The sequence below is a fragment of the Peromyscus maniculatus genome, chromosome 22 (assembly GCF_049852395.1).
Source record: "Peromyscus maniculatus bairdii isolate BWxNUB_F1_BW_parent chromosome 22, HU_Pman_BW_mat_3.1, whole genome shotgun sequence".
In the NCBI taxonomy this organism is placed as follows: domain Eukaryota; kingdom Metazoa; phylum Chordata; class Mammalia; order Rodentia; family Cricetidae; genus Peromyscus; species Peromyscus maniculatus.
The window spans coordinates 55,780,053-55,803,317 of record NC_134873.1 but is presented as its reverse complement, the minus strand read 5'-3'; the positions used below and the strand labels follow the sequence as shown (position 1 = coordinate 55,803,317).

The 23,265-nt window shown below is 40.4% G+C and overlaps 2 protein-coding genes across 5 annotated transcripts in view; one reads left to right on the top strand and one right to left on the bottom strand.

Annotated features, from left to right (window-relative positions):
* Pigf (phosphatidylinositol glycan anchor biosynthesis class F) overlaps positions 1–21,486 on the top strand; it is a 29,030-nt gene extending 7,544 nt beyond the window's left edge. For 3 of the 4 annotated variants that reach the window (XM_006986493.4, XM_042266890.2, XM_076559091.1), the window contains 2 exons: positions 8,583–8,691; positions 21,173–21,486. In XM_006986493.4, coding sequence (XP_006986555.1) covers positions 8,583–8,691; positions 21,173–21,286 — 223 coding nt within the window. In that variant the 3' untranslated portion in view covers positions 21,287–21,486. The remainder of the gene's footprint in view (positions 1–8,582; positions 8,692–21,172) is intronic. The other variant, XM_076559090.1, reaches the window with a different exon arrangement.
* Positions 17,918–23,265, bottom strand: part of Rhoq (ras homolog family member Q) — a 38,831-nt gene continuing 33,483 nt past the window's right edge. Inside the window, exon 5 of the mRNA XM_006986492.4 lies at positions 17,918–21,837. Within this exon, the coding sequence (XP_006986554.1) occupies positions 21,682–21,837 (156 nt within the window). The 3' untranslated portion in view covers positions 17,918–21,681. The remainder of the gene's footprint in view (positions 21,838–23,265) is intronic.

The following is a 23,265-nucleotide window of genomic DNA, read 5'->3' as shown; positions in this document are numbered from 1 at the left end:
ACTCAAGGTCGGAACTAAAGCAGAGCCACAGAAGAATGCTGCTTACTGGCTTTCTCTTCCTGGCTTGCTCCCTTGGCTCTCTTGTACACCTTCTTGCCCAGGATGGCACCACCCACAGTGGCTAGGCCTCGCTAATCAATTATCAATCAAGAAAAGGCCCTAGATGCTTGCTTACAGGCCACTCTGATGGAGACGTTCTCTCTTGATATGACGTAAACTTGTGTCAAGTTGACAAAAAACTAGCCCACACACCTGCTGAGCCATCGTGCCAGCTCATGGGAGAAAAACTTTTGAAACAATATCAAAATATGATTCACATACCATAAATGTCACCTGCTGAAAATGTATGATATGGCCTTCAGTACAGTCACAGATATACATACCCATTACCAGACTCAATTTTAGGGTATTTTCATCACTTCAAAAATAAGTATATTTCTCGTCCTTATTGCTACCCTGTTGATGTCTCTAAGCAGCCATGAGTTTGGTTACTGTCTCAGTAGGGCTGCCTGTACTGGGCATTTCATATAAAAGGAGTTCAATTTCTAATCTTTTGTAACTATTTCTCTTCCTTAGCATTATTGTTTTCAAGGTTCATTCATGTTGTAACATGCACTGATACTTGATTTCTTTCTATCGTGGTATTAGGATTAAACCCTGGGCTCGTGTGTGGGAGGTAGGCAGTCTGTCAACTGAACCATATCCCCAGCACTACTTAGGTCAAGCAGAAAATCCAGCAAGGTTAGAGCTTGTGTACGGGATACAGCAGTTATGTCCGAAGCTGGAATGGTAGTAGAGGTAGACCTGTGGATCTCTGAAGAATGCAGAATTGATGAAGGAGTGTTATCTCTGAGAAAGCATCTGAGAAGCTAGTAGATGAGCTAGAGAGACTTTTCATTGAAACTTTTTAGCTAGCTTGTGAAATTTGAGCCCTATTCAGAATGAGAACAGTGAGTTAGATATTGAGTTGATTTCTTGGTTATTGAAAGTTGGGTCTGTAATAGGAAGCTACTAGGTTTCTCAGATGCCACCTAAATATCACTAGAGTATAAAAGCTACCTTTCCAAGATTTCCAACATTCAATTAGTTGATGAATAGGTCATTGGTAAGCTGCTAGAGGACTGTGACTAAAAAGAATCAGTTTGTAATACAAACCATTCTATCTACTGTTATATGGGATATGGCATGAAATAATAATAAAATCAACCAGAAAACAGATTTTAATAACTTTAAAGCATGTTCATAAACTTTGTGTTAGTCCTCCGAGACAGTTTACCATGTTCTTTATGAAGTCCCGGAAGTCTGGCAGGATGAGTGCCTTGCTCAAGTTCCATAGTCAGTAAACAATGGAGCTGGAACTTGAGTCCAGAAATAAGAAGATGCTCGTAGTTCAAGGTCAGAGGGCGGATTTATGCCCTTCCCTACATGGTGGTCATCTCAGGCAAGCTGCTTAGCTCCATGAATTCTCATATGTTATCTTTATATTGATACAAATTTTATCTTGAGAAAACTACCATGGACATTAAGAGTGTAAGATATACTCATATAAAAGTAGGTAACTTAGTCTGAATGTAGTCACACAAACTTAGCAAAGGTTTTAATATCCATTCAGTGGGGAAAGTTTATACTGAAAACTATGTAAAATATTTTTAGCCACCAGGAGGAGTTGTACCCCCGCCCCTTCCTTAGATCAAATCCTTAAACCTGTTCTGATGAGACCCTGTCTAAGCCTGCATGCTTACTGTTCATTGCATTCAGTGACTGGTACATTGGCATACAGGAGCCACTCAGAGTGGCAGATTTCAGTAGATTTTAACATAATGAAGTTCAGTGAAGTCAAGTAATATGGGCAGGTACATGGGCCTTATTGTCACAAAGAGTGATCTGTAACATTTCTTTAATTACCTTAAAATTTTATTCATAGTATGATAATAGACCATTTAGTCTGTTCTTGGCCGTATTGGCTATATGCAAATATTATATAATTATGACAGTACTAGCGGTAATAATACACTTTAGACAAGTTTATTATGGAAACCTATGAAATGAAAATAAGCCAATATTGATCCTGCATGAAGTTAGTAGATTTGCTGGTTTCAATTTTTTTCTCATTTCTTTGTTTCAGAAGAATGCATGTGTGTATGTTTTTTAGTCTAAGTAGTAAAATATATAGATTTTGTAAAAGCATATTAAATTTTAAATAAAGGTCAAGTTAAAAATTCAAATATGAAACAGAAAGTTAGGGAACTAATAACACTACTAAAGGGGCAATAATTACATATTACATAATAAATACATGTCTTTATTACAATAAGTACATATTTTATGTCCTCTAACTTTGTTTCTTCATGTAATGTGCAATTTTGATACAAAAGCAGTTAACTCAAGTCATTGCCTTATAATTTACTTTATTCCATTGATATCATGAACATTTTTGTCTGTGTGTATATGTAAAGTATACCACTTTTTGCATAGTACCCTCAGTTATCATATCTTTAAGTGAAATGAAACCTCAGCCTATATTGTTTTGACCATGGAGGAATATAGTGATGGTGTAATATAGATGTTGGTGCTTCTGGATGCAGATAGGACATGGCTGTGATTCTGAGGGATTCTGCAGTCTTTGTTCTTGTTCTAGGATGGAAAAGACAGTAGCTTCCTTTTCCTGTGCCTTCCTAGCCTAAGTACTGAGAAGGAGAATAGGTCACTGTGACTGAATTAGTCTGAGCATCATATCATTAAAATTGTTCTGTGATTAATTTACTATTGAAAGTTATCACATTTTCACAGTTGTAAGTAAGATGATAAGATGATATATATCTTTGTTTCATCAAACTTGAGAAAGTGTTTCTTTGAACAGTTGTAAAAATGTGATGTACATATTTGTTTCAACAAAACTTAGGCAAGGGTTTCTGTGAACTAGATGCTGGAGTAGAACTTGGGGATCAATGGCAGCTGATTGACACTGTCAAACTAGGGTCCTAATGTGAAGAATTTGTGTACAGCTACATAGAGTTTCTCACCAACACAACAGCTGTTCCCTGTCTCATTGTCAGAGCTCCTTGCTTTTTATGAATCTCCGAACTGCTTTCTCCTGAGACTGCCAAGGACACAGACGGTACCATAATAGCTTCATCTGGTTTCTGAAGGGGGTATAAACCCTGGCCAGGATTTTTTAAAGTTTGAATCATGGAGCCACCATTTACTATATTTTCAGCAGAGTATTACTATTGAATCACAGAGATAGCATCTACCTTGTACTTTGCCATTCTTTCCCTCTGCCTTAAGATTAAAAGAAAGAAAGAAAGAAAAAAGAAACAACAACAACTAAACACAGGTAGAGAATAACATCCAGCGTTCAAAATGCAGATTGACGACAGGAACAATTGGAGCCAGTTGAGCTGAGAAGACAGCACCGGAGAGAATTCATTTGTTCTGTATCTGAGCAGAGGGGTAGCCTGGCCAGCTTGCCCATGGCACGTGTGAGCAGGGGCAGTAGAAGTGGCACACAGCAGTGAGGGTGGTGGGGCATGGGGGAGGGAGAGCCATGCACAGGCAGATGAATAATGTGATCGGAGAAAAGACCTCTGGACCCCGAACCAAGCAAATTTCACACAGTCTACCACAGAAAGATGTTATTAAGTGTATTCATTACACTTAATAATCTGTAGACCAGATTGCAGACTCAGTGCCCTAAACTCAGAACCTAAACCACCTGTACAATACATATTTCAGAAATAGCAAGAAGTGGCTAGGTGGTGCACATCTTTAATCCCAGCACTCGGGAGGCAGAGGCAGATGCAGATCTCTTGAGTTCGAGGCCAGCCTGGTCTACAGAGGGAGTTCCAGGACATCCAGGGCTATGTAGGAAGACCCTGTCTCAACAAAACAAAACAAAACAAAATGAAAGAAATATCAAGAAGCATAAGGCAAGTTAGAAGATCAAGTTTTAGCATGAAGGAAAGGTTTGAGCTGATGAAAAGAAATGAGAATAAGGAAGGAGTTGGGAAGCATGAAGCAATTGGAGAACATATGATAGATACAGAGACAAGGGAGAAACAAGCATAAGACTAATGTGTGCTTCTGTAGCACCAAAGAGACTTGAAAGATGGTAGTTCTCCTGATTGAAAGAATTGTTCAGTTTTTGCATGAAAGAGGCTCGTTAAACCAAAAAAAAAAAAAAATTGAATGAATTAGGGTGCAGAGCAGAAGATACTGTGAAAGTAACACAAACAAGCGGAACAATGGGAGAAGAGAAATGGAGAAATGGAATTGGACCCCTCAAAGCCTCAACCCTTTCAGCTAACCCCAATGTTGAGATTTGTTCAGCATCTTCATGAGATAAAGCTTAAAAGAACCTCTACACACCAGTGAGTCTGCTCTCACCTACAGCTCTCCCCTCCTTCAGGAAGCTAGACCTACACCATCCAATGCAAATGAAATCTAAAAACCAAAGGGACTCAGTCAAAACAAAGACAACAGCAAACAGAAGACAACCACTTTCTCTTTTTTTAAATATATCTGTAAAACACGGACAGGCAAAGGGAATAATACTCAGCAGTAAAGCTCTGGGAAAATGAAATACTGTAGAAAAACAAAACAGAAGTCGAGATGAAGTTGGGAAAAAAACAACTCTTATTCAAACAAAAAGACAAAGATTTTTTTGTATGTGAAATGTAAGATAACCAGGGATAAAGAGATGATTGGAAATTCTTCCAGAGAGTGGGAAAAGCATATTACTTGTAGAAATGGAGGGCTAGAATGGTACTGAACCTCTGGGTGGGAAGCAGGACCCAAGGGAACGATGCCTTCCAAAAATCTGAGGAAAAGTATTTGTCGCAATCATAATAAAGTAATTTTCAGATTTAAAGCATGTCCTCAAAGCTATTTTTGAGAGGGGAAGGGAAAGTGATGGGGGATGGAGGAGAGAGAGAATGGGTCAAGATGTGACTCCGAACCCAGGCAGTAGATTCCCGTAGCAGCAGAACAGAGACAAAGAACTTCAAAGATGACAGTGCAGGATCCTCAGAGGACAGCAGCTGTCAGCAGGCCGAGAGCAGCCAGGTTGGAGTGAGCCAGGCACCTCACAAAGAGGGGGGAGGAGAAAGAGGAAGCACGTGTTTAGAGCTGTTGAGGGAGTGTCCTTTTTAAATATTTAAAGGAGAGTTAGTGACAGGCAGATAAACAGGTGGAAGGAGGGGAAGAGACAGTTCTCTTAGCAGCCCAGGGAAACTGAAAAGTGTATTTACTAAGAGAAAAGACGCGATTGTGGTTTGCTCTGTGGTTGGTGTTTCAGAGTTATGATAAAAACACTTGTCCATTCAACTGAAGGAGGCGAGTTTAGTATTGAAGAGATGACAGAGGGAGACATGCCTGTGTTCATACAGAGAGCTGTGGATAAAAGGAGCTATGTCTTCTACAATAAAATGCAGAAAGTAATGAAATCTTGAAATACGAGACATGAATATGTGTGTGTGTGTGTGTGTGTGTGTGTGTGTGTGTGTGTGTGTGTGTGTATAATTGGAAACATCACTATAGGGTGTAGAAATCAGATAGGGGAAGAGATTTATTCTAATTGTAGTCTTTGACTTTAAAGACATCACATATTTTTGATAAATACATTTTCTTCAAATTCAGACTACAGAATTTTTATAGTTTTATAGGTCTTGGCTCCATTTTTTTATGTTTATTGTATGTAGGATCACAAACATTCATGGCTACACCAAACAACCTTTTAGATGTTTGCACTTTTTATTTTAATAAACAGAAGTTGGTTACAAATTGCTGGAATAATGAAACAATGTGGAGCGTCTGTGTCTTTCCCCCAGTGGCTCTGGTCACCTTGTTCCTGTGGTTGACATCCTTCAGTGGTGTCTGTGGCGTGACTTTAATGTCATCTTAACCATAGGTCTGCTGCCCAGAATGATTGCAGTCCACAGATCATTAGGAAGGTGTACAAAAATTGGAACCTTCACATACGACTTGTGGAAAAATCAGATGTTTTAGCTGCTTTGGGAAACTGTCAGTTCCTCAAATAGCAGGTGACCCAGCTGTTTCCTTCTAGGTATATTCCCAAGAGAGATGAGAACATGTATCCACACAGAGATTTGCACACAAATGTTCCTAACAGCATTATTTTTAATAGCCAAAAGGCAGAAACAACCCAGATGCTCATGAACTATTGGATGGAGAAATAAAATCTGCAGTTATCATACAAGGGAGTATGATCCACTGACCTGAATGAAGTATTGATACATGCTACACTGTAGATGAACCTTGAAAAGAGTATTCTAAGTGAAAGAAATCAGTAAAAGAATTCATGCCATTTGAGCTCACTTACGTGAAATACTTAGAATAGGCAAATCCATAGACATAAAGTAGCTCGGTTGCTTAGGGCTATGTGGAAGGCAAAATGGAGAGTGGTTGCTGATGGGTGGAGAATTTCTTTTTATAGTGATTAAAATATTCTAAGTATGGCTGGTGGTGATTATGTAACACCGACTATCCTAAAAACTATTGCATTATAAACTCGATAAGTAAGTTATGTGGCTGGAAAGGGATTTCCTGGGGTTTTCTGTTTGTTTGGTTTGTTTTTGCTATACTCAATGAAGTTGTTGTTTTAGGATATCCCAGGTCGGACTAGAGCTTGCTCTGTAGTCCAAGCTAACATTGAACTATCCCTTCTGTCTCAGCCTCCTTAGTGCTGGAGCTAGAGGTGTGAGCTGCCACACCTGGTTTGATGTTGTATAAAACTCTAACCCACGGGCTGGAGAGATGGCTCAGAGGTAAAGAGCACTGGGTACTAGAGGTCCTGAGTTCAAACCCCAGCACATGGTGGCTCACAACCATCTGTAATGAGATCTGGTGCCCTCTACTGGTTTGAAGACATACATGCAGACAGAACACTGTATACGCAATAAATAAATCTTAAAACAAACAAACAAACAAACAAACAAACAAACAAAAAACCCAAACCCTCTAACCCACCTCTCCAGCCTGTTTCCCGCCTTGCTCTTGGCCTCATCCAGCATCACATGTGTCCGCTTACCCAGTGCATTTTCCTAGCTTAAGGTCTCACTGCTTATTCCTTCAAGCCTTGATGACCTGCTTCCTCTTCTGGGAAAGCAGAAGAGTAAGTTTATCTCCAGCACAGTAAAGTCTGCTCCGAGTCTCTCCCACACTCACTTCCCGTCTCCAGCACATTGCACTCTGTGTTGTGGTGTAGATGAGCTGTGTGTTAATGTCAACACTTGTCAGCCACAAACCCAGTCAAAACTTACCTTTGAGAAGTTACCTGGACAGTGCAAGTCTCTTTTTATATTTAACTCAGCCAGTTTATTTCCTCTTCAAAATAGGAAGTTTTCCCTTCTCCTGGGTGCTAGTTGAAACTGGCTAGCATTTACAAGTATTGCTTCAAATCCAGAGCAGTAAGGCCCAGCAATAATACAAATTTGAATACATGGTGATTGTCTACCACTTCCTCTCAACCCCAAGTTTTAACAGAAACAAGACTCTTCTGGGTGTGGGACTGTCAGGTGGACAGAGTTAGTTTATGGCAGACATTTGACTGTCTGTAATTCACTATTGTACATTTTGTGTGCAATAATTGGAGGGCTTCTATGAAAATGCTGCTGTTACTTTTTATTAACTTCAATTAACTCCACCATGCATTGAAAACAATCAAATCTTCGACCCCACTTACTGCATTGCTGAGGCCTTTACTGTAACTAGACACATGCTCTTACATGTCCTAGTTATATAGCCATATAGTCATGCATAAGAATGACTTAAGTAGTCACATTATAAGGCTGAAATCAAGACCTGAACTATGAGAGGAGCAAGAGTTCTGTCCTTCCCTTTACCCTAATATAGGAATAGTAGGCAAAAAGCACTGTGGGTTTTTTTATTATTATTATTTGTTTGTTTTAAGACAGGATCCCACTACATAGTCCATTCTGGCTTTGAAGTCACTTCTTGAGCACCGTCTTGCCCTGAGCACTAGGTTTATAGGTGTGTGCCACCATGTCCACTATCATGGGATCCTTTGAAGTTCTTCTTCTCTGTTCCTTGTCAGATAGATGAAGTCATATTGATTGAAATATGGCATGAAGAAGATGAGTCGAGAAAACCATTCTACATCTGTATAATGAATTACTATTATAGCTGTTCCTGCAGAAAACAAAGCTAAACTGGGCTTATAGCATGATGTAGTTAAATCTTATTTGGGAATATACATACTTACACACATTTCGTTTATGTAGATATGTGTATATACTTTAAGATAAAATTGTGTCATATCTGGACCTGCAGAGTCTTTCTGGAGAGGTATATCATAATTTGAAAATGGCAGTCGTCTGTGGGGAAAGGACTCAGGAGGTGTGATAAGAGGACTTAGTTGTTACTCCAGTGATCTTCTGTATTGTTTGTCTCTCAAGTGCACATACATGACATCCTAGGTCAACTGTAGTTGATAACGTTAAGTGAATGAAAAACATGTGTAGCATCGATTTGTGCTAGTGCTTGTGTGATTTTCTAGCTATTATAATATAAATTGCCAACAACTTGTGTATTGTGTCTTGCAGAGTTACATCCATTTGGGAGAATAGTCTTCAGATCACTACAATTTCTAGCTTTATAGGAGCATGGCTTGGAGCATTTCCTATTCCACTGGATTGGGAAAGACCATGGCAGGTTGGTTTTAAAGACTTGAAACTAGCAAAATGCATGCTGGCACAGCGGTAGAAAAGCTGATGGGAAGAGCTGGTACCTGACGCAAGGTATTTGGTTGTTCAGTAAAATAGGGAACGCAGCGCAATCTAGGTGGCTGCTCACTGGGAGCTGATCCAGTGCCATAGGCATTCATGTTGGCCTGGACCTACCATTCTACATTCTACATGTACAGCTCTGTTTTTTCTATATGCACAGGAGAATGTTTCTTTTTAAACTGTGTATATGTGTTGCATACATGTATGTGCTTATATGTATACAGATGCATGTGCTTATGCATTTATCATGTGTGGAGGCCAGAGGTTGGCATCCAGTGCCATCTTCTGTTCCTCCTCACCTCAGTTTTTGAGACAGGGTCTCTCACAGAGCCTGGAGATTACTGATTGGCTAGGCTGGCTAGCCATCGAGACCCTGGGATCCTCCTGTCTTCTGCTTCCTGTACTGAGATTACAGATGTATGCCACCTTGCCTGGCTTTTCACATGGGTGCTGGTGATCCAAACTCAGGACCTCATCTTGCAGAGCAGCCCCTCCCCAGTCTCTGCTCTGAAACTTTTAAAAGCTTATTTTGCCAATACATACAGGAGGCTTTTATTTTTTTCCTCTTTCTTTTTTAATTATTACACTTCTGATCTTAGATTATATTTTCTTAACTACACTGATTGCTACATTGAATACTTACTTTGAACTATATCACAAAGCATATAGCAAAGTCATTTCTAAAGCAAGCTTTGTTACATTTTTCTTTATCTCACGTGCACATATGTCTGTGGGTGCATGCGTGCTGGAGTGCATGAGTAGGACTCAGGAGAGGGTCTCACCTTCCACCAGGTGAGTCTAGGAATCAAACAGCTTGTTGGGTCTACACACCGAGATGTCCTGCAAGCTCCCAAGTAGTTTTAAAAATAAAGGCAAGTGATCTGAGAGGAAGCTTGTTAGTACATGGGATACTACTGAGCCATATCTCCACCTCTTGGTGCTTTGAGACAAGGTCTCATTGTATAGCTTAGGTTGACTTTGAACTTGTTCTGTTATCCAGGCTGGCCTGAAACTTATGATCCTTTTGTTCCTGCTTCATGATTAGTAGGATTACAGATATGAGTCACCACACCAAGCACCATTATCTTAATTTTAAAATATAGTTGTTTTGAGACAGGATCTTATGTAGTCCATGCTGGCCTTGAATTCCTGATCCTCATACCTTTCCTTCCCTAGTATCAGAATTACAGGTATGTCACCATGTTCTAGTATTTTCTGTTGCTGTGATAAAACACTGACGGAAAGCAACTTAGGGGAGGGAAATATTTATTTGGCTCACACTTCCGGTTACAGTCCGTCATTGAGGGAGGCCAGGAGAGGAGCTCATGGCAAGAACTTGAAACAAAAACCATGAGGAACACTGCTTGCTGGCTTGCTTGTTCCCAGGTTCATGCTTAGTCAGCTTATGGGATGGTGCCACCCACAGTGGATAGGCCCTCCTGCATCAGTTAATAGTCAAGAGAGCCCCAAAGACATGCCCATAGGCCAGTACAAGCTGAGAAGTCCCAGTACAAGCTGAGGCTTTTCTTCTCAGATGACTCTAGGCTTCGTCACGTTGAGAATTAAGATTAACCAGGACATGACATACTTTGTCAACTTGACACACAAACACATCACTATGACATCAAACCTTTCCTTTTTTTGTCCCCAAGATCTTGTTTCACTAATTTTTCATTGTTTTATACTATGCTACTTTATTATATAGTTATTTTATAAAACAATAAACTTACTGTTGATCATTTAGCTTATTGTCGGTGTTATAAATTATAATAAACACTGCTTTGATAGACACTTTTGAATCTATAGCATCAAGAATTTTTCCTAAGATAATTTCTCCTAAAAAGAACAATGGTATTAAAAGTAAATGTACATTTTTTCCAACATGAAGAGAGTATTTTCTGGTCCCAAGAGAAAATATATTTGCCTTTTAAATTTAAGCTGTATTAATAATTTTTATAGAAAGTTAAAATTAAAATTAGCTTTTTCTCCCTATCCACTGAGGGAAAACAGCCATTTGTATTCTGATGGTAACTTGAAGCTCTCTCCATGCATACTGCTCATTAATGTACATGTTCTTTTTAATCTGCTTCCCCTCTAAACTTTATATTATGGTGTTACCACATGTTAGTGAAGAATTATATAACTGGATTTTTATTTTCTTAAAATAACATATCAGGTTTTTTTTTTTTTCTTTTTTCTTTTTTTTTTTTTTTTTTTCAAAACAGGGTTGTTCTTTGTAGCCCTGACTGTCCTTGAACTTACTCTGTAGACCAGGCTGGCCTCAAACTCATAGAGATCCGTCTGCCTCTGCCTCCTGAGTTCTGGGATTAAAGGTATGTACCACCACCACTTTGCAATATATTAGTTTTTAATGAATGGGCATTTAGATTGTTTTCCATTAACTGGTTAATGGAAATTAATTTTAATTAATTAATTAATTTTATTATTGTCATACTTAAGCAAATGTCTGCATTTGCCTAATTTGTAGGGTAAATTCCTAGGTAACAAATGGTTGGAGTTATATTTTTCATACATGCCTCACTTATAGGACCTGAATTTTCTGTTGGTCATAACTGCCTATTTTTAGGTCCATTTTTGTGCCTTCACTTAGATGTTCTCTCTCTTGGACAGTTGAGTTTTTCTTTCACATTCAATAATTCTGGTGAGCTGCCCTCCCCATGTTGATTGATTGTTATACGGTAGAAGTCTCGAGAAGGTTGGAGAATATGGTAGTACTGATGTCCTTGTAGAGGTTTTAGTGCTCATGAAGCAAAGCCTGCTTCTTGCTATGCTGATGGATTGTATACTGTAGAAGTCTCGAGAAGGCTGGAGAATATGGTAGTACTGATGTCCTTGTGGAGATTTTAGTGCTCATGAAGCGAAGCCTGCTTCTCCCCATGTTGGTGATCGCCTGGCATCTCGTCAATCATCCATACTTCGCTTCTTCAACTGAAGAGTGGTAGTGACTTAAAGTTTGGAGGACAAACTTATTGAAGAAGGCACATGAATTGTTTCAGACTACTAGATTCATGACTTTCAGTTAATATAATTAAATCCAAAAATAGAATATTAATAAAACTAAAGCACAGTGGGACATCAACTTGAACGAGGTGGCAAAATGTCAGTTTGTATGTACATTACCTACTTTAGTGTATAAAAGTTTGATCTTACACGTTTAGAACTTCCCTGCAAGATTACAGAAATAGAAGCCAAATTGTGGAAAGTAGATGTGCTGATTAAAGCATGTGTTTGGGTTTGCTTAGAAGACATTATTCACCGTTCAGTTGTCCATTTTTAGATTAGTCAGGGTTTTTGCTACTAATTTTCCCCCTCTGCACTTACTTACAATAAAGAATGAGCTAGATTCAAATTAACATCAAATTTTTTTTTAAATTATTGTAGTTTTCCCTTAACCTATGACACTGGGAGGTGTGGCTTTGAGACAGGCTTTCACTCTGTAGCCCAGACTTGCCAAGGCTGGCCTCGAACACCTGATCCTCCTTTCACCACATCCCATGTACTGACAGAATTGACTTTTTAATCTTTGTGCGTGTTCGTAATCACACATGTACTACTGTACATATAGAAGTCCGGTGATGAGGCCTCATTGTCATGGCATACCCCAGGCTAGCTGGCTGGCTGGCTCCCAGAGATCTCCATCTCCTGGAGTTACAGCTGCGTGGGCTGCCATATCCAGCTTGATGTGAGTTCTGGGGATCAGATTTCCTGTTCTTCTGTGACTAGCGTTTTACCCACTGAGCCAGCTTCTGAATTAGGGACTTTTAAAACACACTTTCTAGTTAGCTAATTTGAATATGTTCCAAGTCATTAGTCTTCATTATTGAAAACATTTCATTCAGCTGGAATACACTGGCTGTTGAATTTCATTGTTGGTTTTTAGAGTATTGCAAGTCAATGGCTGGCTTATTCGCTGTAATCCTTTTAAAGTGTGATGCGTTCTAATGGCGGAAGAACAAAACTGACATGTCTCAGAAGCTTTTAGTCAGTTTCCCACTTGCCTCTTTTTAGTTGTTTTCTAATAAACTAGAGAAGCGGTGAGGTTTTGTTTTGCCTCTCCACTTTCCTTTTCAGCAAACAAAGTTTTTGTGGTGCTCTTGTTGTTTTCCAGTAAGTCAGACTGTACAGACAAGACCTCACTGGCTCATGATGTTGACAGAATCTGCCAGAGCAGCAGTAAAGCAGACAGGGGATAACGGCATTTCCTAAATGTGGAGATTTTGCTACAGCAAAACTTCATGAGATGATGCTACTGTATAAACTACTGTCTAAAACACAGCATGATATTAAAAAGAGAGTTTAGTTCTTTGTTCCTTGTAGCCCAACACACACTTGATACGTTTAAATTATGTTCAAAGCAAGCATCTCTGGGTTATGTTTTGTTCATATTTTGGAGAAACAGGAACGTTTGGTTTCTTTAAAAACACACATGTACGAACACACAGAGCCAACAAAACCTGTCGTGTTTTAATGCCATTTTCTCTACTTTGAATTCAAATTTGATTTTGTAGAATGTTTCTGTGGCCAGGCATTGATTGCGTTCTATAATGAGAAATCTCAAGCATACTTGTAGTTTTCAAATGGATTCTTTAGTAAGTGATAGGGAAGGCCCATTGAAAATGAATGCCATTGAAAATTTATTTTCAACTTAATGTGAGTGAGCCTTCAATGATTTTAGTAGCGATAGGTAGGGAAAGTGTAGTTGAAGAAAGACCCCACTGCGTAGAAGCCAGCAAAAGAAGGTTGGTTACAGAAAGCAGGTTAGGAGGCTGCCTGCCATGCTGCTGTGACCTGTGAAACGTGCTTTGCTGACAGTGCTTTGAGCACACACAGATGCAAGCTTCGTTATTTATACTGAGTTCTCATCGTCTCTTTTCTGTCTTGTTCTTTCTGCTAGTAGTCCTTAAGTGAGTTGATTTCCTTTTGATCCTTTGGTAGTTGTTAAACCAGTTTATTCATTTACTTGAATGTCATATCATGTTCAATTCGGTGTGACATTTCAGACATGAATAGAACATGCGTCACTTGTAGGTCTCTATGTACCAGGCATGGGTCTTGGTGCTGTGCCAAAGATAATGTAATCATGGCAACTGTAATGCAAGGTAAATATCATTTCTGTTCTTAACCACCACAAAGGCAAAATGTGGGAGGGAAGAGTACACACTGTGTTCACTGTCTTTGACTGGCAAAAGGAAGATTTAGGATACAAACAAAAGCTCCACCTACACCATGATCCTCTTCACTGCTGGAGACTGAAACACAGTGTTTGTTTCTTTCTTTCTCTAAAACCGTAGCTGTGTTCTCTTTAGAATAGCTGAAGTATTAAATTGCTTTCCTTTCCCACATTGTTTCTTCTAAATGTCGGTATCACTCTGGTGATGTCTGTATTTTTAGACCAAAATTTAATACATTCATAGGAGCATATTTAAAGCTAATTTACAATGCCTTTGTGTCTGAAGATCTCATGCTTTTTCTTGAGTGCGTGCACATGTGTAGCATGTGATTATAGGAAGGTGACAGGTGTCATGTCCTATCATTCTCTGTCTCGTTCCACTTACTTGTTCTGAAGACTTATTTATGCGTTTGTGTGTATCTGTGCACGTGTGTGCCCATGGAGTCCAGAAGGGACACTGGTTCCCTCAGCTGGAGGTACAGATGTGTATGAGCCTCCAGATGTGGGTGCCATCAGAGTAAATAGGGAGAAACTGATGAATCTGCAGAGGAAGGGTTACTACCTCTCTCTTCAGACATAAAGGAAGTTCGTAAAACCCGGGCAAGCCAGGTCTGCATCTCTCACAAGCTACTTTTTCGTGGGTTTATTGTCCTGAACAAATTTTCATTTGAATCACTTTTAGAATTCATCTGATGGGGCCTGCTAACCTACTGCCTTCCAATGATGAGTTACATTTCCTTTGAATCTGGTCTTGAGTGTGTTGTGCTGGCTACTCCTAACGCAAATGCTACAGTCTGGTGTAGGAACACAAATGAATCCAGCTCACGGCTCTAGTTTGCTAATGTAAATGGAGACGGACCTGCATTTCCTCTGACCTCCCTCCTACAAAGACACATAGTCAGGAAGTTACTTGTGGAGTGCTAAATCCTGGCCAGGGCTCTGTCAAAAGGGACAGTCAACACTCCTGAACACATGCACGCATGCACCTAAGTTATCCTGGCCAGTCCCGTCTCTCATGAAAACCCTGCTTCAGTCCTGTCAGCACAGCTTACAGTGAGCAAAGAGCACATCTTTAACCCTGAACCATCTTCTGTAAGTCTTACTTTCCCAGTCTTGAAATGTGTAAATGTTAAACTATCCATTAACAGCTTACTTTAATACAGTATACTCCTTCAGTAAGGGAGATACCAATTAACCTAAAATCACTTAAGTCCTCACTCATTCAAATCAGCGATCTTTGTTTATCTCTACTCTAGCATTTTGCAATAACCAATTTAGTTATAATCCTATGATTTCTAGTTTCAAATTATGCAAGAATTTGTGATATTTGTGATTTTTAGAAAATGAATGTTTCATAAGTATCTTCTATCCTGGTGAAAAAGAATCGTCCAGTTTTTTACATTGATATTTATTATTGCTGTATGTGTGAGCACCTGCAGGTACCAGGGTGTATACCAAACACAGAGACTAAGCACACAGCGGCTCGATGACTTGCCAAGGCCACGTTTAGTAAATCTAAAGCCAAGATTCAAATCCTGTCTGTCTAATACCAAAATCAGTGTTCTTAATCACTGTCGAGAAATACTTAACACTGTAGAGATGTGTTGGACCATTTCCTTTCCTAAGACATAAATAGTTCTTTCTAATTATCGCATTTTTTATATTGTTGTATTTTGTTCGATTACTTATTTTACGTGTTTGGTCTGCATGGATGTGCTGTGTGTCCACAGAGGACAGAAGTGGGTGTTGGAGCCCAGGACTGAAGTTAGAATGGTTGTGAGTCTCCATGTGGTGCTGGGACCCATACTCAGGTCCTCTGCAAGAGCAGCCGCTTCTCTTCCCTGCCGAGCCTTCTGCCCAGCCCACAGCGGTCTTTCAAACAGTTTTTATTTGACGTCACACACACACACACACACACACACACACACACACACACACACACACAGTTTAGTTATATATTTTGATAGAGCTTTTTTGCTTATGAAGATGAAATTATTTCTGAAAAAGAAAACCTTATTACGATTTCATTTGCCTAAATTCTACGCAAGATAATATAAAAATCTTTTTTTTTTTTCTTATTACTTTAAGGAAACACGTTTTGCGGGGGGTTTAAGTGATAAAGAGAAAAAACCCACAATCACTTGATTTATAGGAAGGAACATAACGGTTCCCTAAAAGCAAGGCATTTTTATTTTTTTTGGGGGGGGGGATTGTTTGAGGGTTTTGTTTGTTTTTTGGGGGGCCTCTCTTGTTGAGACAGTATCTTGCCTTGTAGCCCAGGCTGGCCTCAAACTCATGGTGACCCTCCTTTGTTAGCCATCGTGCCAGCCTCTGAAATACAAGGTCACAGGCAGGCACCACCAGCCCAGGGTGGATTTGGGAAATACAGTCTTGCTTTGCAACTGTGCTAGCTGGTTTTACGTCAGCTTGACACAAGTTAGAGTCATCTGTGAGGAGGGAACCTCAGTGGAGAAAACACTTCCATTAGATGGGGCAAGCCTGTAGGGCATTTTCTTAATTAGTGATGGTCCAGCCCATGCTGGGTGGTGCTATTCCTGGGCTGGTGGTCCTGGGTTCTCTAAGAAAGCAGGCTGAGCAAGCCAGTAAGCAGTGTGCCTCCACGGTCTCTAGATCAGCTCCTGCCCTGTTTGAGTTCCTGTCCTGACTTTTTTAGATGATGAATAGAGATGTGGAAGTGTAAGCCAAATAACCCCTTTCTTTCTTCCCCAAGTTGCTTCTGGATATGGTGACTGATTACAGCATGGTCACCCTAACAGCATCCTAGGTGTCTTCAAATTAACCATCCTCTTCCTCGGCCTCCCGAGTGCTGGAGCGAGGCAGGTGCCCTGTGCATAACTAGGATGTTGGCGGTCCGCCCGCAGGGCCGCTCATCTCTCAAATCGGTTTTCCCTTTGAGAGAGAACCGTACTGATTTTATCTACTGGCATTGCATTGTGTTGTTATGTAACGTGAGATGTTTCTTCCATTTAGTGAGTGTTAAGAAACATTTGAAAATAAAAGAAACTCCATAAAATGATTGTCACTTTGGTGGCAAACCCTATGAATGACTTCCTTAATATGAATGTCTGTATTCTCAATTTCCTATTTTCCTTACATAAAACCAAGTAATTATATATAGCAACCTCAGATGATCATAATTTGGAGAAATATTTATATCTCTGCAGCTGAAACAGGTCATAGGTACTACAGATATACAGTGACAAAATATTATTGTATCATAAAGAATGTTAAATGTCTCTGTGAAATGGAAATAGTTTTAAATGGAAAACTTAAGATCTCATTATTAAAATATAATCAAACCAGGCTGATTGGACAAGTTGGATGAATTCTGTGCTGTGCTGTGGTTTTATATATTTTGAAGCAATTGTAAGAAAGCCACAAGAAGCCACTGAGGGGAAAATATTAGCAGTTAAGGACTCGTGTGTCGCAGGAGAGTCACACCAGCCCTCTTGTAGGCACAAAACCTTGACCGTCACTAGGGAACCATGTGAAAAGTTGGGACATTTTATTTTGCTGATAGCATGGATGTCTTGAGTTGAGTTTTTACATAACAGTGAATTGCTGAGTGTTCCAAGCCTTAACCCCTTATAGGAGAAAAAGTTTTAAACCCACATTTATTTCATTTTTCATACTCTTCAGAAGTGAAATATGGCAACCGTCTAAAGGATGTGTGCAAGTGTGTGTGTGTGTGTGTGTGTGTGTGTGTGTGTGTGTGTGTGTGTGTGTTTGAGAACAATGAACCACACTGAAGTCACAGAGTGATTAAAACAGATTTTGGTACCCGAAATCAGAATTTGGCTGGGAGCCCCAGGGATTGCTACTCTTTCCTCACTCTGACTGACAGAGCTTTTTGGGGGGTGCAGGTGCTCACGCATTGACAGAGGTGAGCAGTCTCAAAGCAGAGGGAAGGGGACTAAATAAAAACTACTAAGGGAAGAAGTTGAGTGCTTTCCATAAATAGTAACTGTGCATTTTATTTTATTTATGACCCCATACGTTAGGAAAGGGACGCTGTTGAAGTAACAATCATTGAAAAAGCAACAACCAACAAACCAGTATTTAATTTGGTATTTAAAACCAATAATTAAAACTCAAATGGAAGCAGTGTCTAAAGTAACTAAGATAATTCATAACAAATAGCACAAACTCAAGCTGTACTTATTGGAAATATGATAATTCATCACAAGTAAGCTACAATGTACCTGTGAGGATAGAGTAAGGGCACACATTAGCGAAGTTCTACTAGATTTCCAGATTCCCCTAAAAACGTTCAAGGACTTTAGAACACATTTTCTGTGCAAACACCGATCAGTTCTAATTTCTTCTCAGTCTTTCGTACATGACCTTATTTGAAGCAGTGCATTCACTAGCACAATTCATGTTAATAAAATAGTTTTGAAAAGTATTTTCTTTCCCCGGTATTTCACTAGTTTGAAAGAGTTTTTCCAGAGATTAGTCTGAATTTCTGTTGCAACCTAAGCCTTTAATGAAGATACGCTTCTGAAAATAAGGCAGTTTCTCTATAATCTGCTCATGAATAGAAAACAAATCTTTGGTTTTTTGGTTAAAGTGGCAGAGAAGATTTTGCAAAAAGAAATACTAACTAATCAACACAAAGAGCTCTTAACAAGCAATGGGAAACTCCAAACCCCATCAAGGTAAATAGAGTACCTAAGGCACCTCAGGTTCAGATGATACAATCGTCGGCTTAGAATTCGAGAATTCTATATACATGATTCTTACCATCTGGAGAGGGTAAAGCTGCAAATGTAATGGCCAACATGCCTGCTGTGAGTCAGGAGAGTGAAGAGTGAGATGGCCAACATGTCTGCTGTGAGTCAGGAGAGTGAAGAGTGAGATAGCCATCATGCCTGCTGTGAGTCGGGAGAGTGAGATGGCCAACATGCCTGCTGTGAGTCAGGAGAGTGAAGAGTGAGATGGCCAACATGTCTGCTGTGAGTCAGGAGAGTGAAGAGGGAGATGGCCAACATGTCTGCTGTGAGTCAGGAGAGTGAGATGGCCAACATGCCTGCTGTGAGTCAGGAGAGTGAAGAGTGAGATGGCCAACATGCCTGCTGTGAGTCAGGAGAGTGAAGAGTGAGATGGCCAACATGCCTGCTGTGAGTCAGGAGAGTGAGATGGCCAACATGCCTGCTGTGAGTCAGGAGAGTGAAGAGTGAGATGGCCAGCATGTCTGCTGTGAGTCAGGAGAGTGATGAGGGAGATGGCCAACATGTCTGCTGTGAGTCAGGAGAGTGATGAGGGAGATGGCCAACATGTCTGCTGTGAGTCAGGAGAGTGAGATGGCCAACATGCCTGCTGTGAGTCAGGAGAGTGATGAGGGAGATGGCCAACATGTCTGCTGTGAGTCAGGAGAGTGAAGAGTGAGATGGCCATCATGTCTGCTGTGAGTCAGGAGAGTGATGAGGGAGATGGCCAACATGCTTGCTGTGAGTCAGGAGAGTGATGAGGGAGATGGCCAACATGCCTGCTGTGAGTCAGGAGAGTGGAAAGAGCTCATGAATGGGAGGACACTGGAGATGGTTCCATGGTCAGAACATGAGGAAACCAAGGCGACACCAGTGCATTTTCCAGATTCTTGATCCACTTCTCTTGGAGCAGGAACGTTCTTGACTTTAACTCCACTGCCTAATACACCAAGTGTCCAAGGTTTCACAAGCGTAGATTTTAAGGAAAAAGAGAAAAGCCAAAACCCAAACCCATCAAATCTCCAAAGGCGACTTGGAAATGAAGAATACTTTACTATCAGGATTCCTTCATATTGGAGTAACAGCTTAGCTAGCATGGTAACTCATTATACAGGTTCTTCCAATTCTCTCTAAAAACAGACCAAAACTGAATGGGGAAGTTACAGAAATCCCATTTGAGCATACATAAGGCCATAATGCTTAATGTGAACCACCACAGCTTGGAGAAAAAGACATCCAACATCCACTTCCAAGAGAAAGCTCTTGTCCAGTAGACTGTCCACTACCAAGTGGGGAGTGTGGTGCTTATACTTCAAAAACTCCTACGAAGCTCACATGCAAGACAGTACATTGAGATTTGTGACTGGTGTGAACATTTAAGGCTGTCATTTTCAAGTATCAATGTTTAGTGTTCCATTACCCAATCTGTGCAATAGACGAAGCTGTAAGCACAAATCCTGGAAGATAACAGAAGCTCGCTCAAGACAAGGAAGTCGTAGTTGAAGCAACAGCAAATTGAAACCTAAGAAAGGCCAGCAACGCTCTATGGGTTAATTATGCTTCCCAACTGCGTGAGTGGTTCGCATGGAAGCTTTGCCTACCACGACTGTCGGTTGCATGGCGTTTAGAATAAGGCAGATCCACAGCAGACTGAGGAAGAGAGCCACATGGTACCGGCCGGTTATCAAGGTGGTTTGCCTCCAGTACACTCTGGTGGCCTAGTCCTCAGAGAAGGGTTAGAGATGGCTCTAGTACACCAAATAAGCTTTACAAAAGAAACAAAGTTTGCTTCCGAGATTTTTTTTATACAGGGCTTTTTACTTTGGGACCCACATACCCTGTCTGTGGCATAAACTAAATCACCATTATTTAGTTCTGGTTTAATGAAGTGAAGCATGACTGGGGAAACCATCTCGGGAAGCCTGTAGTGTTCTGCTTGCCCTACACTCTAGGTGTGTGCATAAGCCGTGGGCTGCACCCTCTGCGGCTGCAGTACCTGCAGCTCATGGAAGCAGAGTACCCACACATTGCACGTAACATGCTTAGATTCTGTGTCTTTCCTCTGACACAATTGAAAAGTTCCCAAGGTTCAGTCAGTCTACTCACTTCTTGTTTCATTTGATGTACACAGCCAAAGTGGGAATTAGAAAAATGACCAACTCATTCAGAAAGCTAAACTGAGTTCAGGATTATGGCAAACTATGGCCTAACTTTTAAATTTGTACTTTAGCATGTATTTCATGCAGTTTGGGGAACATCAAACTAAATCTACAGTTGCCAGAAGCCTTGTTACCTTTTAGTGCACATTAACTAAAATGTGTACATTTTTAGTGTTCATGGTAAATGCAGTTATGATCTACTAAACTTTTGGCATTCTTTAAGAAAGCACATTAAGCTTCACTATAGAAATGTTTATGTTACACTTAATTTGTGCTCAAGGAACAATGAAACATTGGTTGGTTTTGATCTCATAATTCTTCCCTCAGGTGTGGCCCATCTCCTGTACACTTGGAGCGACCTTTGGCTACGTGGCTGGCCTCGTGAGCTCACCACTCTGGATATACTGGAATAGAAAGCAACTTACATACAAGAACAATTAAGAGGAGAAAGGGGAGGAGATATTTCTTTGTGCAGATTCCATAAGGGCTGTGCAGAAATGTGTCTGGTCAAAGCCAAGCAGTTCCATTTACAGCACTGTTGTTTTTTCAATGTCGTTTCAACATGATGTGATTGTAGCTTTTTAACTATGAAACCCCTGAGAGATTGTACCTTCTAGTTGAAATAAAGTATTTAGAGTAGATTGTGGCTTCAGATGCTGTTTGCTGCCGCTTAGACCTTTAAGAAACATTCTCAGTGAACTCTGGAGGATGCTGAGGACAGGTTCCCTCCCCGCTCAGGTTAAACTGCTTCATTGTAAGAGGTCAGGACATTGCTGTAGCATTTCCAATGCTTTCTGGGAGAAATGGACAGTTTCCTTGGCCACTACAGACTTTTCTCACGTAATCAAGCAACAGTTTATACATCTTGATCCTATTCTTTTTTTAACTGCGTGTTTCTTTGGAGTTAAAATGGCTATGATAGCCTCGTCAAAAACAGTCTTCAAACCCTTCTGGGTCAAAGCTGAACATTCCACATAGCAGCATGCGCCTATCTGGGAAGGAGAAAAAAAAAAAGCCACAATTATATAAAACAGTTTTATCCAACTCAGTAACAACACATTATTCAGGAAGTTATAAAATACAGCCATGCAAAAGAACCTCATTAGCCATATTCACAATACCCAGAGAGAGACAGTGGCTGAAATACTAGTGTATGGCCTTCCAGATTTCTCTATGAAAAATTCATTCATCAAATGTTAGATCCTCGCTACACATTAAGCAAGTGCTTCGGTGCTGAGGACATGTCAGTGACTAAGGGATCCTGCTGTGTGGCGAGACAGAGCTGCAGAGGGAAATGCCAGGATGGTGGTCGTCAGGGAAGCCTTCTCCTCAGCTGAGAAGGTTGAACAGTGAGGAACCCGAGGAGCCAAAACCCAGAGACCAGTGTGGGAGGCAGCTGGCATATCCAAGACACAGTAAAGAAGGCAGAGGTGGGAAGAGCACAGATGTGATTAGTCCCTGTGTAGACGTTAATCATGCTCGAGTCAGTTTCTCAGGATGGCCTGGCTGCTCTGCCCCTTACTGTTCTCTTCAGACTACATATTACCTTCTGGCACTCTAGCTCTATGCTCGCTACTAGAGTTGGTTTCTCTCCCTCAAAAAAAAAAAAGTTATCTCCGTAAGAGCAGGGTAGGAACTTAATGTGTTGTAGTACTGTCACCTGGAAAGTAAGGATGCACAATTTCTATTCATTCTTCTTGGAGTGGAAGCTCATGTCCACTTCTTCAGACCTGGTGACTAGGTGGATGCTCTTGGCCCACTTTTCTGCTGGGTTATATGTCCTCTTCTGATGGACCCATTTTATGCAAGGGGTTCCTGCATACTAAGATGTTAATGCCCTACAAATCAACCTGGCTTTTATTTCTGGAATCCGATATGGTAGCAGTATTTATGCAGTCAACTTATCTGCATTTATAACTTTTGCCTTTATGCATTTAGAAATTCCTTCTTTCCCCAAGATTATAAAATCAAACGCAAGGAATTTCTGAAGTGATTTGTTGGTGATATCCTTTCTCTTTACTTTGGGAAAAGCTATCCTCCAGAAAGTTCTCTTGCTTCTTTCTATCTCCCAATAGTATATTTTAAAAGATCTTATTAGGTATAGTATTTACACAAAAAATACTATTAAAGCCAGTGGAGGAGAGGAGGGAGGAAGAGGAAGAAGAATTAGAAGACTCCAATGATCTTACAGTCAGATGGAGAGGAAAAGAACCTGGCTTTGGGCCTGGCAGCGGTAGCACATGCCTTTAATCCTAGTACTTGGGAGGCAGAGGCAGGCAGATCTCTGAGGTTTGAGGCCAGCCTGGTTTATAGAGCGAGTTCCAGGATAGGCATGGCTACACAGAGAAACCCTGACTTGAAAACAAACAAACAAACAAACAAACATCTAGCTTTGGGATAAGGGAAAATATGAGTTAAAA